We start from the raw sequence: 14,397 nt of genomic DNA, 5'->3' as shown, positions 1-14,397 counted from the left end.
TTTAGATTTACAACATATTGCATTCATTCTTTTTTTCTTTTTTCTTTTCTTCTTTGTTCTCCTATGCTGCATTGTTACAATAGCATGCTTCAGTACCGTGCTACAGTACCTCTCTAATTGCATCAAATGGTATCAGAGCAAGTTCTGACCTTAGGGATTAACTTTAGTTTATATTTAGCTTTTATTAGGTTGCATCTTATTCAATCATCGTTGCATATTTGCTGTTAAAATTTATTTTCTTGTAAACTTTTGTTTGCTGTCTAGAAAATTCATAAAAAACTCTTTGCTGTCCTGAAATTAAAACCCTCTAATTGGCACCCTTGTTTGCTGTCCACGACTTCTTAAACCCCTATCTCCCCATCATAGAGCCGTTAGTACATTAGAATGGCAAACAACCACCCCGAAAACCCTAGGGATTGAAGAGAGGCCTATGAACGACAACAAGAGTCCATTAGAAACATGCAAAACCAACTGAACCAAATACAACAAATGTTAGAGGCTTTGAATACCCAACATCAGCCCGGTGGAGGGGGATTAATTGAATCAAAGAGTGACCCTGAGATAGAAGCCAACCGTCCTCTTAGGAGAAACCGTCCGAACCAACGTCAAACGAACACCGCACATTGGGATCAGGATATCAAAGTAGATGTCAGTGAGTTTGAAGATAGGTTAGAACCTAATGAGTTGTTGGATTGGATTGACAAGATAGAACAATTTTTTGAATGAAAATAACTACCTGAGGATAAAAGAGTCAAATTTGTCACCCTTAAGTTGAAAGACCATGTCCTAGTTTGGTGGAAGCAGGTACAAAACAATAGAGTTCGAAAGGATAAAGAGAAAATTGCCACTTGGGAACGAATGAAAGAAAAGCTTAGGAGTAAATTCCTTCCAGCCGATTACCGACAAACTTTATTCCAAAAGCTTCACAACCTTAGGCAAGGGTCTAAAACGGTGCAACAGTATACCGAGGAATTCTATAACCTTCAGATCCGTAATGACCTTAGGGAGGATGAAGAACAGCGGATAGCTCGCTATCTTGCTGGACTTCGCCCTCAAATTCAGGATGAATTGATTTTTTGCAATTATCAGCGAATAGATGCGGTCTATAGTCACGCACTTAAGGCCGAGTCTAAGTTGAAGAGACAGACATTCCGACAAGGTAACAATAGTGGGAAGTTTTCTATAGGAACCAAATCAACCCTGAAAAATGACACCCAACTCCCTCCGAAACCCATTGGTGATACTAAAAGCAAAGAAATTTTAAGTTCCAAACCCTCGAGAACCAATATCACTTGTTACAAGTGTAGGCAACTAGGCCATAAATCATCTGAATGCCCTTTGAGACAATTTCAGCCTAGGACCAACTTGATAGAAAATACTAATGAAAGTGATCGGGATGGAGTAGAAGTGCAAGAGGAAGACACTGTTGAGGATAGCGAGGTCTTAGATGAGGCTGTCGAAACTACTGAGCCAAACCTTGTAATCAATCGCCCTTGTAGCACCTAAATCTACCAAGGATGATTGGAGATGACACAGTCTTTTTCGAACTATCTGCAACACAGGGAGAAAATTCTGCTATGTTATAATTGATAGCGAAAGTATGGAGAATTTCATCTGTCAAGTGATGGTTGATAAGCTTCAACTGAAAACTGAGAAGCTTGCACAGCCTTATCGGATTGCTTGGTTTAAAAATGGGGATGAGGTTCCTGTCATGCGACGATGTCTAGTTAAGTTTTCCATTGGGAAGACCTATACTAACGAGATTTGATGCGATGTAGCACCCATGGATGTGTCACCTGCTTTTAGGTAGACCTTGGCAATTTGACTGTAGTACTATACATGACAGAAAGGAGAACACCTATGTAGTCACTAAAGACAATAAAAAAGTTAGATTGATTCCACTTAATAGTACACCCAAACTGATATCTAAGCCTGATTCAATCCCAAAATTGTCTCCCACTAAGAGACAATCTGTGATGATTTTGAATAAGACCCAATTTGCTAAAACCCTACCAAAATCTCTGTGGTTTATGCTTTAGTGGCAAAAGAAACCACCGAAGCCTCTAAAATTCCATCGATTGTTCCACCATTATTGGATGAGTTTTCTGACATCATGCCAGAAGAACTCCCTAATGGCCTACCCCCTTTGAGAGACATCCAGCATTGCATTGACTTGGTGCTGGAAACAAGTCTCCCACACCTAGCCCATTATAGGATGAGCCCAGCAGAACATGAAGAATTGCGTCAACAGATCCTTGACTTATTAAGAAAGGGCTATATTCGAGAGAGTACGAGTCCCGTGGCTGTGCCTGCCCTCCTTACTCCAAAAAAAGAAGGGACATGGCAAATATGCGTTGATAGTCGAGCCATCAACAAGATCCCTGTAAAGTATAGGTTTCCCATACCTAGGCTTGATGACGTGCTAGATATGTTGGGAGGTGCTAAGGTATTCTCCAAAGTTGATCTAAAGAGCGGATATCATCAAATCCGTATCCGACCTGGAGACGAGTGGAAAACAGCATTCAAAACCAAGGAGAGGTTATATGAATGGTTGGTTATGCCTTTTGGGCTGTCCAATGCCCCGAGCACCTTTATGCGCACCATGAATCAGGTGTTGCAGCCATTCATTGAAAAATTTGTAGTGGTTTACTTTGATGATATTTTGATATATAGCACAAATCCTGAACTTCATTTGAACCATCTACGACAGGTGCTCCAAACCTTAAGAGAGAATTATTTATATTTAAATATCAAGAAGTGCACTTTTTTATCCGATAGCCTCATCTTCCTAGGCTACATTGTATCTGCTACGGAAATTTAAGTAAATCCAGCTAAGATTGACGCAATTCGAAACTGGCCAATCCCAAAAAACTTAATAGAGATTCGGAGCTTTCACGGACTTGCATCCTTGTACAAACGCTTCATTCAAAATTTCAATTCTTTGATTATCCCAATCACTGACTGTCTGAAAGGAGGTAAGTTTCGCTGGACTCCCGAGGCTGAACAAAGCTTCAAAGTGGTCAAAGACAAGCTTACAAGTGCACCTGTACTCGCCCTACCTGATTTTAATAAGGTGTTCGAAGTTGATTGTGACGCCTCACATGTGGGAATAGGGGTCGTGTTGTCCCAAGAAAAAAACCCCATAGCCTTCTTCAGTGAGAAATGGAACGATGCTCGATCACGTTATTCTACATATGATGTCAAATTCTATGCGATTGTGCAGGCCTTGAAGCACTGGCAACCCTATCTGATTCATTGTGAATTTGTACTTAACTCGGACCATGAAGCATTACGTTATTTGAATTCTCAAAAGACTCAACAAAAGACATGCCAAGTGGACTGCATTTCTACAAGAATACATCTTCCATTTGAGACATAAAAAGAGAGCAACCAATTGGATTGCTGATGCACTTAGCCGTAGGACCCACCTCCTCATCGCTGCCTCCTTGCAAATTGTGGGACTTGAGGCGATTAAGGAACAGTACAAGGACGACCCTTACTTCGGACCTATCATGAAAAAATGTGTCTTCTAGCACTAGCCAATTCTCTAATTTCTGTGTTGAATCTGAATATCTTTTTAAGCGGTCTAAGTTATGCATTCCCGAAGATTCACTGAGAGAGTCTTTGATTCAAGACCTACATAGTAACGGATTAGAGGGATATTTCGGGCGGGATAAGACCTTGGGGTTAGTTCAAGAGCGCTACTATTGGCCGAAATGCGAAGAGACGTAAAGCGATTTGTACGACGCTGTAGGACCTGCCAAACCTTCAAGGGTCACTCACAAAACACAGGTTTATATACTCCTCTCCCCATTCCTTTCACCCCTTGGGAAGATGTTTCTATGGACTTTATTCTTGGCTTACCTAAAACTGTACATGTTGACTCAATATTTGTGGTTGTTGATCGATTCACTAAAATGGCTCATTTCATTTTTTGCATAAAGACCTCTGATGCATCGCATATTGCAAAACTATTTTTCAATGAAATTGTGCGTCTGCATAGCATTCCTAGGTCCATCACATCTGATAGGGATACTAAATTTATAAGTCATTTTTGGAGAACTCTAATGGCCAAAGTTGGAAGTAAATTAAATTTCAGCAGCCCATACCACCCCCAAACTGACGGACAAACTGAGGTGGTAAATCGATCTTTGGGCAGCCTTTTAAGATGCTTGACAGGTGAGAGATCGATGCAATGGGACTTAATCTTACCATAGGCTGAGTTTGCATATAATAGTTTCATCAATAGAACCACAGGAAAATCCTCATTTGAGGCCCTCTATGGCTATCCTATACCCTACTTTCTTGATCGAGTACCCATTCCATACCCTGGTAGAGTTAGTGCAGATGCCGAAACCTACTTGAAACAGGTTCATGATGTGCAATAAGTTCACAAAGAGCTGCAGGATTCCACAACCAAATATAAGGCAGCCGCAGACCAACACTGCCGGGATATAGATTTTAATGAGGGGAATAGTGTTCTGATCTATTTCAGGAAGGAGCGATTTCCAGCTGGAGGTTACAACAAGCCAAGCAGGAAAAAATTTGGGCCATTCAAGATCCTCAAGAAGTTGGGGAAGAACACCTATCTCGTTGACTTGTCCCCAGGATTGCCAACTTCTCCGATTTTCAATGTGAGTGATCCGTTTCAATATCATGGTGAGTCATCTCCTACTGATGTCGAGACCCTACCCTTCTACACAGCCGCAGAGATCACATCAGAGGGCATAGAAGAGATTTTGGATGTACGTGAGACAGGAACACGACAGGGTTCACACCGCTGGTACTCAGTACGATGGCGTGGGCATCCAATTACAAATAGCAGCTAGATTTTTAAGACCGAGCTACGTCGATTTCGGGAGGACCTATTCCACAGCTATATGGAGACTCTCTCGATGGGGTCGAGAATTCGCCCACTCGGAGAGAATTGATGCAGTACATCAAGTCACTTTTTTATTTTATTTTATTTTATTTTGTGTGATCTATCCTGATTTAATTTATTAGGATCGGATGGCTAGATTATCCTAAATCAAATCAAACCAACAAACATACCCCAACAAACCAATTCAAATATATCCTTATCTTACAACCACTCAAAACAAACCTACAACCATATCCCAACAAACCAATTCAAATATATCCTTATCCTACAAACACTCAAAACAAACCTACAACCATATCCCAACAAACCAATTCAAATATATCCTTATCCTATAACCACTCAAAACAAACCAACAACCATATCCAACCTGGTGGCATCGTGTATAAATATGACATGGGAAGAAGAAAAAAGAGGAGAAAAAAAACTTTGGAAGATTTAACCTATACTTCTATCTTGAATTCCTCCTTTGGGATCATCGTTGCCCCTTCCTCACGGACGGATCCATCTTCGACTTCATTCCTCTTGAGACTCTCAACTCCCTCTTCCCCATCTTGAAGCCTATCATTGCGGTGCTGCTCTCCTTGGTGGTTGTGAAAATCCTGCATCCCGTGAACAGATTGAGACTTGAACCTCTTCAAAATATTCCCGCACTCAAGGTAACAGATCCACCCATAACCTTACCTCATGCTGCCTCTTACCCCATCATTAAAATCTAGCCATCTGAACTCAGTTTTAAGCTTGGAATGAACCTATTCTTTAGTGTTTTATGTTGGAACTAGTATATGTAATTGATCTTGAAAAATTTATCTCAGTCATGAAACTTTCATCATTATTATTTAATAAATTTTGAACATGTTGCTGATTTCTATTTAGTTTCAGTATTGGCCTTTAAGAGTTCATTTGAATAGATCGCATAGTATTTAGATTTACAACATATTGCATTCGTTCTTTTTTTCTTTTCTTCTTTTCTGTCCTATGCTGCATTGTTACAATAGCACGCTTCAGTACCGTGCTACAATGCCTCTTTAATTGCATCAAAACAGGAAGGTCAAGAGTCTTCGAATTCGTGATGTTCGAGAACAGGTAGTTAGAGAGGGATGCAAATAGGAATGAGGGGAAGGGAGAGGGAGAGGGGGAGAAGGAGAAGATGGGCGAGAGAGAGAGGGATCAGCTCACGCAGACCATAGACAACACCTCCCTTGAGAGGGTAGTGAAATCTCCAGAACCCAAGGTCCCGATCCCCCAATCCAACCCACAAAGATCCCTAAATCCAAGCTCTTTGATATTTCTTAATCGCAGATCTGATGGCTTTTGGTTGTTCTTTGGTGTAGATTATCATCAATCAAGAGATAGGAAGGTCAACGGGCTTTAAATTCGTGGCATTCAAGAATAAGCAATCAACGAGGGACACCGTCAGGGGGATAAACAAGCAGACCCTAGATGAAGGAGCAACAAGGCCCAACAAAAAGACAGTAGCAATAGGTTCCACAACAACAAAGGCCACCGTGAGAGTGGTAGCAAAGGTCGAAGCATTGGAGGAGGAGAGAATGGCAGGGGAGGAGATAAACCGGGAGGCTTCAAGAGAGGGCGGAGAGTCAAGATGAGCAAAAAGCTTCAAGACAGGCCGAAGAGTCGAGATGAGTTAGAAGCTTTGAAAAAGGGCACAAAAGAGAGATGAGCTAGAGAGGAGATGAGCTGAACCAAATTATAAAAAGCCTTGAACCGAGAGGGGGCTGTTTCATACCAGTAACCAACCGATTCGGGACAGCATCCCCAAACGGAGCTCAGGACTGTTTGGCCACCCTTGCCCAAAACTAATTAGGTAGATGATTTGACTTAACAGAGGAATTAGATGGCTGTATTCAAGTTTGTGTTGAGGTTTTTCCCCTCAAGTTAAGTAGATGCGACTAAGGCTTAAGGTCCTAAAGTGTAACTTAGCTTTAGCTTTCTATTAAAGAGTATTGACCTCATCAACCAAAACATGAAAAACAGCAAATCAAAAACATCGGCCGATTAAGCAACGTAAATCAACAAAACAGGAAAAACAACAGATCACAAACATCGGTCAATCAAGCAACGTACAAGAAGGCAGCATATCCCTATACCTGATTAAGTTTAACCCAGAATATCTGCAAGTGAGCAGGGAAAATTAAGACCAGAAGCACATAATCCAGAAGGCATGTAGATAGATGTAAACACGTGCCATGTAAACGTATAAATAAACAGCCAGCTTGGTTCGTAAACTTACATAAAGTTTGTTAGTAAAAATTAATCAAATAAGTTATAGTTACAATGGAAATTCCTTGGAAGTGATCAAGAAAGATCATAAATGCCTAATAATACCACATTATATTAACCATATGCATTAGAATAGGAGAGAGTATCAAAATATCAAAATAGCATAATAGCAAAAGCTGCAAAACCAATATATTAATGGGCCCACATCAACATCATGACAAAAGAATAGTTAAAAAAGTGTCCATAAAAGCAATCAAGATCATATCTTATGGGATGAGATTTACACAATCAAGTAAAAATCACGAACCTTTACATGCTCTATTAGAGCAATTTCCGCATATAATATTCACCTGAAAATTTAAGATAAAGAATTAATTAATCTACCTTAAGAGGATTAGCTAAGTAACCATAAATACCAACTAAGCAGCAATTCTAAAAATTGACCACAGGCTAACCTGGGCTGTGCGACCCATTTTGTCGAACGTATATTCACAATGTAGTAGGTCCCCATTGTAGAATCCCTGGTGATTCATAGTATATATTAATGCGAGCAAGAAATACAAACCACACATCATATTGAAACAAAATATATATGTTCCCACTAAAAGTGATGATTATAAGTTTATAACAATTCTGCCCAGAGAAAAATAAGAGTCATTAGATTACAGGACAAAAGGAAGCAAGAGCATCAAAATTTTTATTGTTATAAAGAAAAGAAAATAACAAGTTATTGTGCATCTCGGAGCAAGTAAACTATAGTCCAATGATTCAAATCAGACAAAGACACCATAATTTTTTTGGAATAGGATGTGCTGCCGCCCTGCCCCATCCCAACACTTGGGACAAGGATGTCCTGAGATGCACCAAACAGAATGCTAGAACAGTGGTGGAATGGTCCTGTCCCGACCTTAGGATGGAGCCCTGTCCCAATGTCCCATAGGATGTCCCTGTTAAATGTATGTCCTAGAAGCTAATATGGCTGATACATTGTAATAAAGCTAGAACACAATTTTGTACTTTATACATTGATTTGATCAATAAAAGGACAAGTTTATTTTTCATTCAAATGTGATGTACCCTTGAATCATTCATGAAATTAACTTTTCGATACATATTCTTAAAGTGTTGAGAATTAAAGACATGTATTTGATTTTTAAATACTCCCGATCATAGTATCATCATGAGGACGGTGATCGATCTGGATAGACCAACGCACAGATCACTTCCTTTGGGGTAGATGAGTCTTTAGTCTACAATGTAGAGACACTGAGCGACGAGTGCAGATAGTTGTTAGAGAACAACTAGTATTGAGCGTGACCATACAAGAGATCACTTGAATTTCTACTCGATCGTCAGTGATTGTCTCGATGCTGTAGTTATGTAAATGATCCTTTGACCTGAGATTGTACGGCTGCTTGCAATAAGGCTGCTGAAATTTGACTGACACATAAACAGAGTCTCAATGAGCCCTTGTAGTGAATATTAGCAACAGTTGGTCCACTGTAGGAGTGGGGTGTGCATCAAGATGGGATCTATCGATCTTGATAAAAAGGAGTAGTCCTATGAGATTTGAAAGGCTAAGTCCGAAACTGTGGCCACAGCAATGTAATTGATGGAAAGAAATTTTCATAAAGATCATATTTGGACTTGAGCTGATCGAATCTATCATATGACTGATGTTGAGGTTTGACGATTTATCCATGACTTACCATCTAATCGGGACTCACGATAGAGGGACTAAATTACACGTTAACTACACTTTGAGGTTCTTTTCGATTCTATTGGATTGCTACTACATACTGCTAGATGTCACTGGTGGATTATGAGAGCTCACTAGGATTGTTCAGGATCGACAATCCTTAATGAGTTAGAGTGAAATTGTTCTGATCCATTGAAAAAAATTTCAATGATACTTTGATAGAGATCATTATATATCTCACTATCAAATAGAATTGAACCTATAATGTCACACAACAAAGGGATTAGATCTAAAATAAGCAATTGAACTTATGAAGTTTCAATTGGATTTAAAAAAACTCTATTGGATTCAAGATAACCTTACTAGCACATGGTTGGACCAAATTCTCTTCACATTTGAATTTTTTATTTGATAAGATTAATTCATACTTAATTATCTGCTAATAACCTAAATGAATTAGATTCATTGGGCTTCAATTGTTAGATGCCTAAGATTTTGGATCAAATGAATTAAGGGTACAAGTTCTTAATTAATTTTTTTGATAGTTAAGTTGAGACGCTACTTGATTTGATCAAGTTGGGCGTGTCCCACCTTTAAAGGGTGTGTGGATCCTTGATGGGGCATCCCTCGAGTGCAAATTGGGGTGTGATTTTGTGGGTGTAAGGGCTCCAATTGTTGGTGCCTAATGGGTTTCCTAAAAAGAGTCAAATAACTTAAGTTATAAAGATTCCTAACGCAAGCAGGACTTGTATTTGATTTTAAATAGGATTCAAATCTTATGCCTATTTAAAGAGACCTCCCCTAAATCCCTAGGCACTCCAACCAGCAACCCCCACGCCTCTTAAGAGAGCTCCACGCCCTCTCTTCCTCTCTCCCTCTCTTCTCCCTTGGACGTCCAACGTCCGCCTCTTTAGGCGTCCATCTTCTTCATGTCCAAAAGGGCTTTGCGCGTCCCCCTCTTGTGCTGGTTTCTAGTCTCTGGTAGCAATACAATCTAGAGAAGAAAAGTAAGAGAAGAAGAAAAAAGGAAGATCAAGGAAAGAATCAAAAAGTTGATCACGATCCAGACTTTGTTCGAATTCACAGGCTGATTTTTCTTAGAAAAAAAAATTCAATTTTTAGAGAGCTGTTCCAAACTGATCTTGAGTGGATACCCATAGAGGCCGGACACTTGCATAGCTAAAAAAAAGCCTCTTCTCTTTCAGATCCAAATTTGAAGAAAGGAATTGCAAAACAGATATGTGATTCGATCACATGTTAAATTTCAGCATATGTTCAATTTCAGCATATGAAGTAGATCTTTGTGGTTTATGTTTTATGTATGTATGATATAGATTAAAAGGAGTTTTAATCTTCTCTTCCGCTGCTATGTTTAGAAAAAAAAATTTGAAACATACATACATGCCCCGACATAGAAATTCCAACAATAGTATCAGACCCACGGATTTCATATGCATGAAATTGACATACATGTTTTGAAAAGAGTTTCAAAATCTGATTTTTTCTTGATACATGAGATGTATAGAAGAGTACTTTGAATTTGAAATTTATTTTAGGTTTGATTCTAGAATATATAGTTGATATGTCTTAGCATGTATAAATCTGAATTTTGATCTACAACGATTTTTAGTTCATGTTCATATGATACATAGATGCATGCATAAACTTGAAATTTTATTTGACCTAATTCACGATTCATATATGAGATATATGATTGCATATTTAGATTAGAAAATTATTTTCAACATAATTCATGATTTATATATGAGATATATGATATCATGTAATTGATCTGAATTTTATTTAGATCTGAATTTTATATGCATTTATAAGATATATATTTGTATGTTAAATCCGAAAATTAATTTCATGATTTAAAATTTATCTTTCATGCAAAGAATTTATATCTGAAATTTAGTTTTAGAATCTGAAATTTGTGTTTATGCATTAAGATCTTGATCATGAAGAAATTAAAAATTAAGTCATGTAATTAGATTGCATCTAAGATTTTTGATTTGAATCATATAGGCTTAATTCGATTAAGTAATTGATCAAATCAAATCAAGTATTGATTAGGGTTAGATCAATTAAGTTATATGATCATGCAATTATTGTTGATCAAATTGATTGAATTCCATATGTAGAATCGATTAACCTAAGAACCTAATTTGGCTCAATGACTTGAGTCCGATTTGCTTGAGCTAACCTATTTGGACCAATTGACCTATTGGTGTCTAAAGAAAGTTACTGAGAGGTGATTATTTAATTGGTTCCATTAGCTTACCTGATCAATTTACTGATGTCTAAGAAAAGCAACGAAGGGACCTCCACCGATCTTCACTTATCTGGCCAATTTGAAAAATTGAGTCATGAACAAAGTTACTTGGTGATTTGGTTTAGCCCATGCCAATTAGATTGGTCATATGATGACTGATTAGATGAAACCTAAACCTAAAATCTTCCGACAAATATTAAGTCCATAGGTCTTCCACCGTTGTAGATGTACGGACGTGCTACTGGTGTTGATTGTTTTCGGCTGGTTACAGTGGTTCAGTTGCACCAGAAACACGCAACCACTCTATTAGTAAAAAATTGCTCCAGAATAAGGATGGGGTTGGGCCCAATAACTGTTAGATGAAGGACCCAATGACGGCCTTGCACCTGCTTGTGAACGGTGGGTCGGACTTAACTAAGGAGTGTAGTCAATAACTGTAGGTGAGCCCACATGACTTAGAGATCAAGTCGCTGCAACATGCTTAGAAAAGTATCTGGACAAAGAGTTGTCCACGTATCGGTGTGCATATTATCAATAACTGTTAGGTGAGGTGTATGGCATCAGTAGGACTGCAGCACTCACTAGGAATCCTTTTGTCGCGTTAGGATTTTCATTTTTCACCTGAGTGGAGGGATCCGAAAAATTAGTGGGAGTCATTGTTTGCATCTTAAAGTTCCTAGAAGCAAATATAACATTAAAATACAGAAGTCTAACTAGAATCTCTACTCTCGCAGTTAAATCATGTCAGCCTCAAACTCTCTAGTCCGCATTCTTGAAACCAATAGTTTGATCGAAACTAATTACAAAGACTAGCTAAGAAACCTCAAGATTGTCCTGACCTCAGAAAAACTAAGTCATGTTCTCGATCAGGAATCCATAGTGTTACCAAATCGTCCTACTACTGAGCAAAGAGCTATTTTTAAAAAGTGGATAAATGAAGACAGTCGGGTCAAATACTATGCGCTGGCATCTATGTCAAACGAATTGCAAAACCAGCATGAGCATATATCCATTGTCAGGGCCATGATAATTCACTTACAAGAATTATATGGTAAGCAGAGCGGTACTGCACACTTCGAAGTATCCAAGAGACTTCAATTTGAAGATGCTTGAAGGACAATCAGTCCATGAGCATTGTATGACAGTGATCAAGGATATTGAGGAGCTTGAGAAGCTCGGACTTGATATGCAAAAGGAATTACAGATGGATTTGATCCTTCAATCTCTTACGAGTTCATATAGTCAATTTATTGTAAATTTTCGTATGAACAAACTCGATTACACTATATCCGAACTGATCAACATGTTGGTCACTACGGAAGGAACCTTGAAGAGTTCAAAGGGCACTGTTCTCGCTATGGAGCGGACTTCTTCCAAGAGAAAATCTAGTTGGCAGAAGAAGACTAAATCCACTAAGAAGCAGAAGAAAGAAAGCAAGCCAAAGAAGGACGTTCCAAAGAAGGCTGAAGTAAAGAAAATATTTTTACTGTGATGCTGAAGGCCACTAGAGGAGAAACTGTCCACTTTACCTAAAGAGCCTAAAAATCAAAAAGAATGATAAACCTTCAGAATGTATGCTCGTAATTGAATCTAACCTTACGATTTCTTCTACTTTTAATTGGGTATTAGACTCTGATTCGAATGCTCATATATGTACCTAATGCAGGATCTAATAGAAAGTAAGAGATTGAGGAAAGATGATATGATCCTTCGAATCGACAATAAAGCAAAAGTTACTGCAGAAGCCGTTGGCACTTATCCTCTTCGATTATCATCGAATTTTAGATTAGATTTAAAAGACTATTATTTTGTTCCTGTAGCTAGTCGGAATTTGATTTTCGTATCTGTGCTGGCACAAGAAAGTTTTAAATTTAATTGCAATAAAGACTTTTGTTTCATTTATTTACGAAATAAATTGATTGCACGAGATCTTTTAATCGACAGTCTATATCACTTGCATATTGATGCGAATGTAAATTTGAACGAGTAAATAACGAGTGCCGTAGGGCAAAAGAGACTCAGAGATGAAATTAACTAGAAATACTTGTGGCATCATAGACTAAACCATATTGAAGAGGACAGGATAAACAAATTGAAAAAGGATGGGATCCTTGGCTCTCTTCATCCAGAGTCATATCCAGCTTGTGAATCTTGCTTTCGAGAAAAAATGACCAAATTACCCTTTGGAGAACATGGGAAAAAGGTCACTGAGTTGCTTGTCCTGGTACACACCGATGTGTGTGAGCCATTTGATGGGCAGACCAGGAGTGATTACAGCTACTTCATTATCTTTACCGATGATTTGTCTAGATATGGATATGTGTATCTGATGAAATCAAGTCTGAAGTCTTTGAAAAATTCAAAGAATTCAGAAATGAAATAGAAAAACAAACAGACAAATCCATTAAGATTCTTCGATCTGATCAAAGAAGTGAATACCTTAATCGGAAATTTTTGAGATATCTTAAGGACAACGGCATAGTCTCTCAATGGACTCCTTCTAAAATACCTCAGCTCAACGAGATATCCGAAATGAGGAATAAGACCCTATTAGATATAGTCAAGTCCATGATGAGCTTCACCGATCTATCCTTATATCTTTGGAAACATACCTTATTCACCGTCATTCACTTGTTGAATAGGATTCCATCAAAATCCATTTCTACCACACTGTATGAGATATGGTACGGTAAGAAGTAGAGTCTAGATTATCTTAAGATTTAGAGATGTCCAACCTATGTCAAGAGACAGATGGTTGATAAATTAGAGAATAGATCTATAATAGCTCGATTTATAGAGTATCCAAAAGAATCAATGGGATACTACTACTTTTCACAAGATTACAATATGATTATGAGTCGGAATGCTATATTTCAAGAAAAATAGTTTATCCAGGATGGTGGCAGTGAGAGATTAGTTGAGCTCGAAGAAAGTCTTTGAAGAGCAAAAAGCTATAGATCCTCAAGAATCCATTATTCATGAGCCAGTAATTGACGTTTCTCTACCACCTTGTAGATCTAGCAAGATCTTCCGACCTTCTAAAAGGTACATAGGTATGGTTACGGAGGAAGTAAAGAAAATATTCTTTATGGGAGATAAGGATCATAGTGATGATCCTAATATCTTTGACGAGATAATGTCTGACATCGATTTCGAAAAATGCTTAGATGCAATGAAGTCAGAAATTAACTCGCTGTACTCGAACTAAATATAGATCTTAGTGGATCCACCTGAGGGTATAGTACCCATTGCGTGTAAATGATCTACAAAAGAAAAATAAGTGCTGATGGTAAGATAGAGACC

At 38.3% G+C, this 14,397-nt stretch overlaps 1 protein-coding gene across 5 annotated transcripts in view; it reads right to left on the bottom strand.

Annotated features, from left to right (window-relative positions):
• The window catches only part of LOC105058782 (uncharacterized), a 67,485-nt gene that overhangs the window by 22,426 nt on the left and 30,662 nt on the right, over positions 1-14,397 (bottom strand). For all 5 annotated transcript variants that reach the window (XM_073249484.1, XM_073249486.1, XM_073249483.1 and 2 more), the window contains 2 exons: positions 7,576-7,641; positions 7,428-7,470 (listed from right to left, as the gene is read on the bottom strand). In XM_073249484.1, coding sequence (XP_073105585.1) covers positions 7,428-7,470; positions 7,576-7,641 — 109 coding nt within the window. The remainder of the gene's footprint in view (positions 1-7,427; positions 7,471-7,575; positions 7,642-14,397) is intronic.

Source organism: Elaeis guineensis, chromosome 15 (assembly GCF_000442705.2).
Source record: "Elaeis guineensis isolate ETL-2024a chromosome 15, EG11, whole genome shotgun sequence".
Lineage (NCBI taxonomy): Eukaryota > Viridiplantae > Streptophyta > Magnoliopsida > Arecales > Arecaceae > Elaeis > Elaeis guineensis.
The sequence above is the reverse complement of the archived record's forward strand: the minus strand, read 5'-3'. Positions and strand labels throughout refer to the sequence as shown.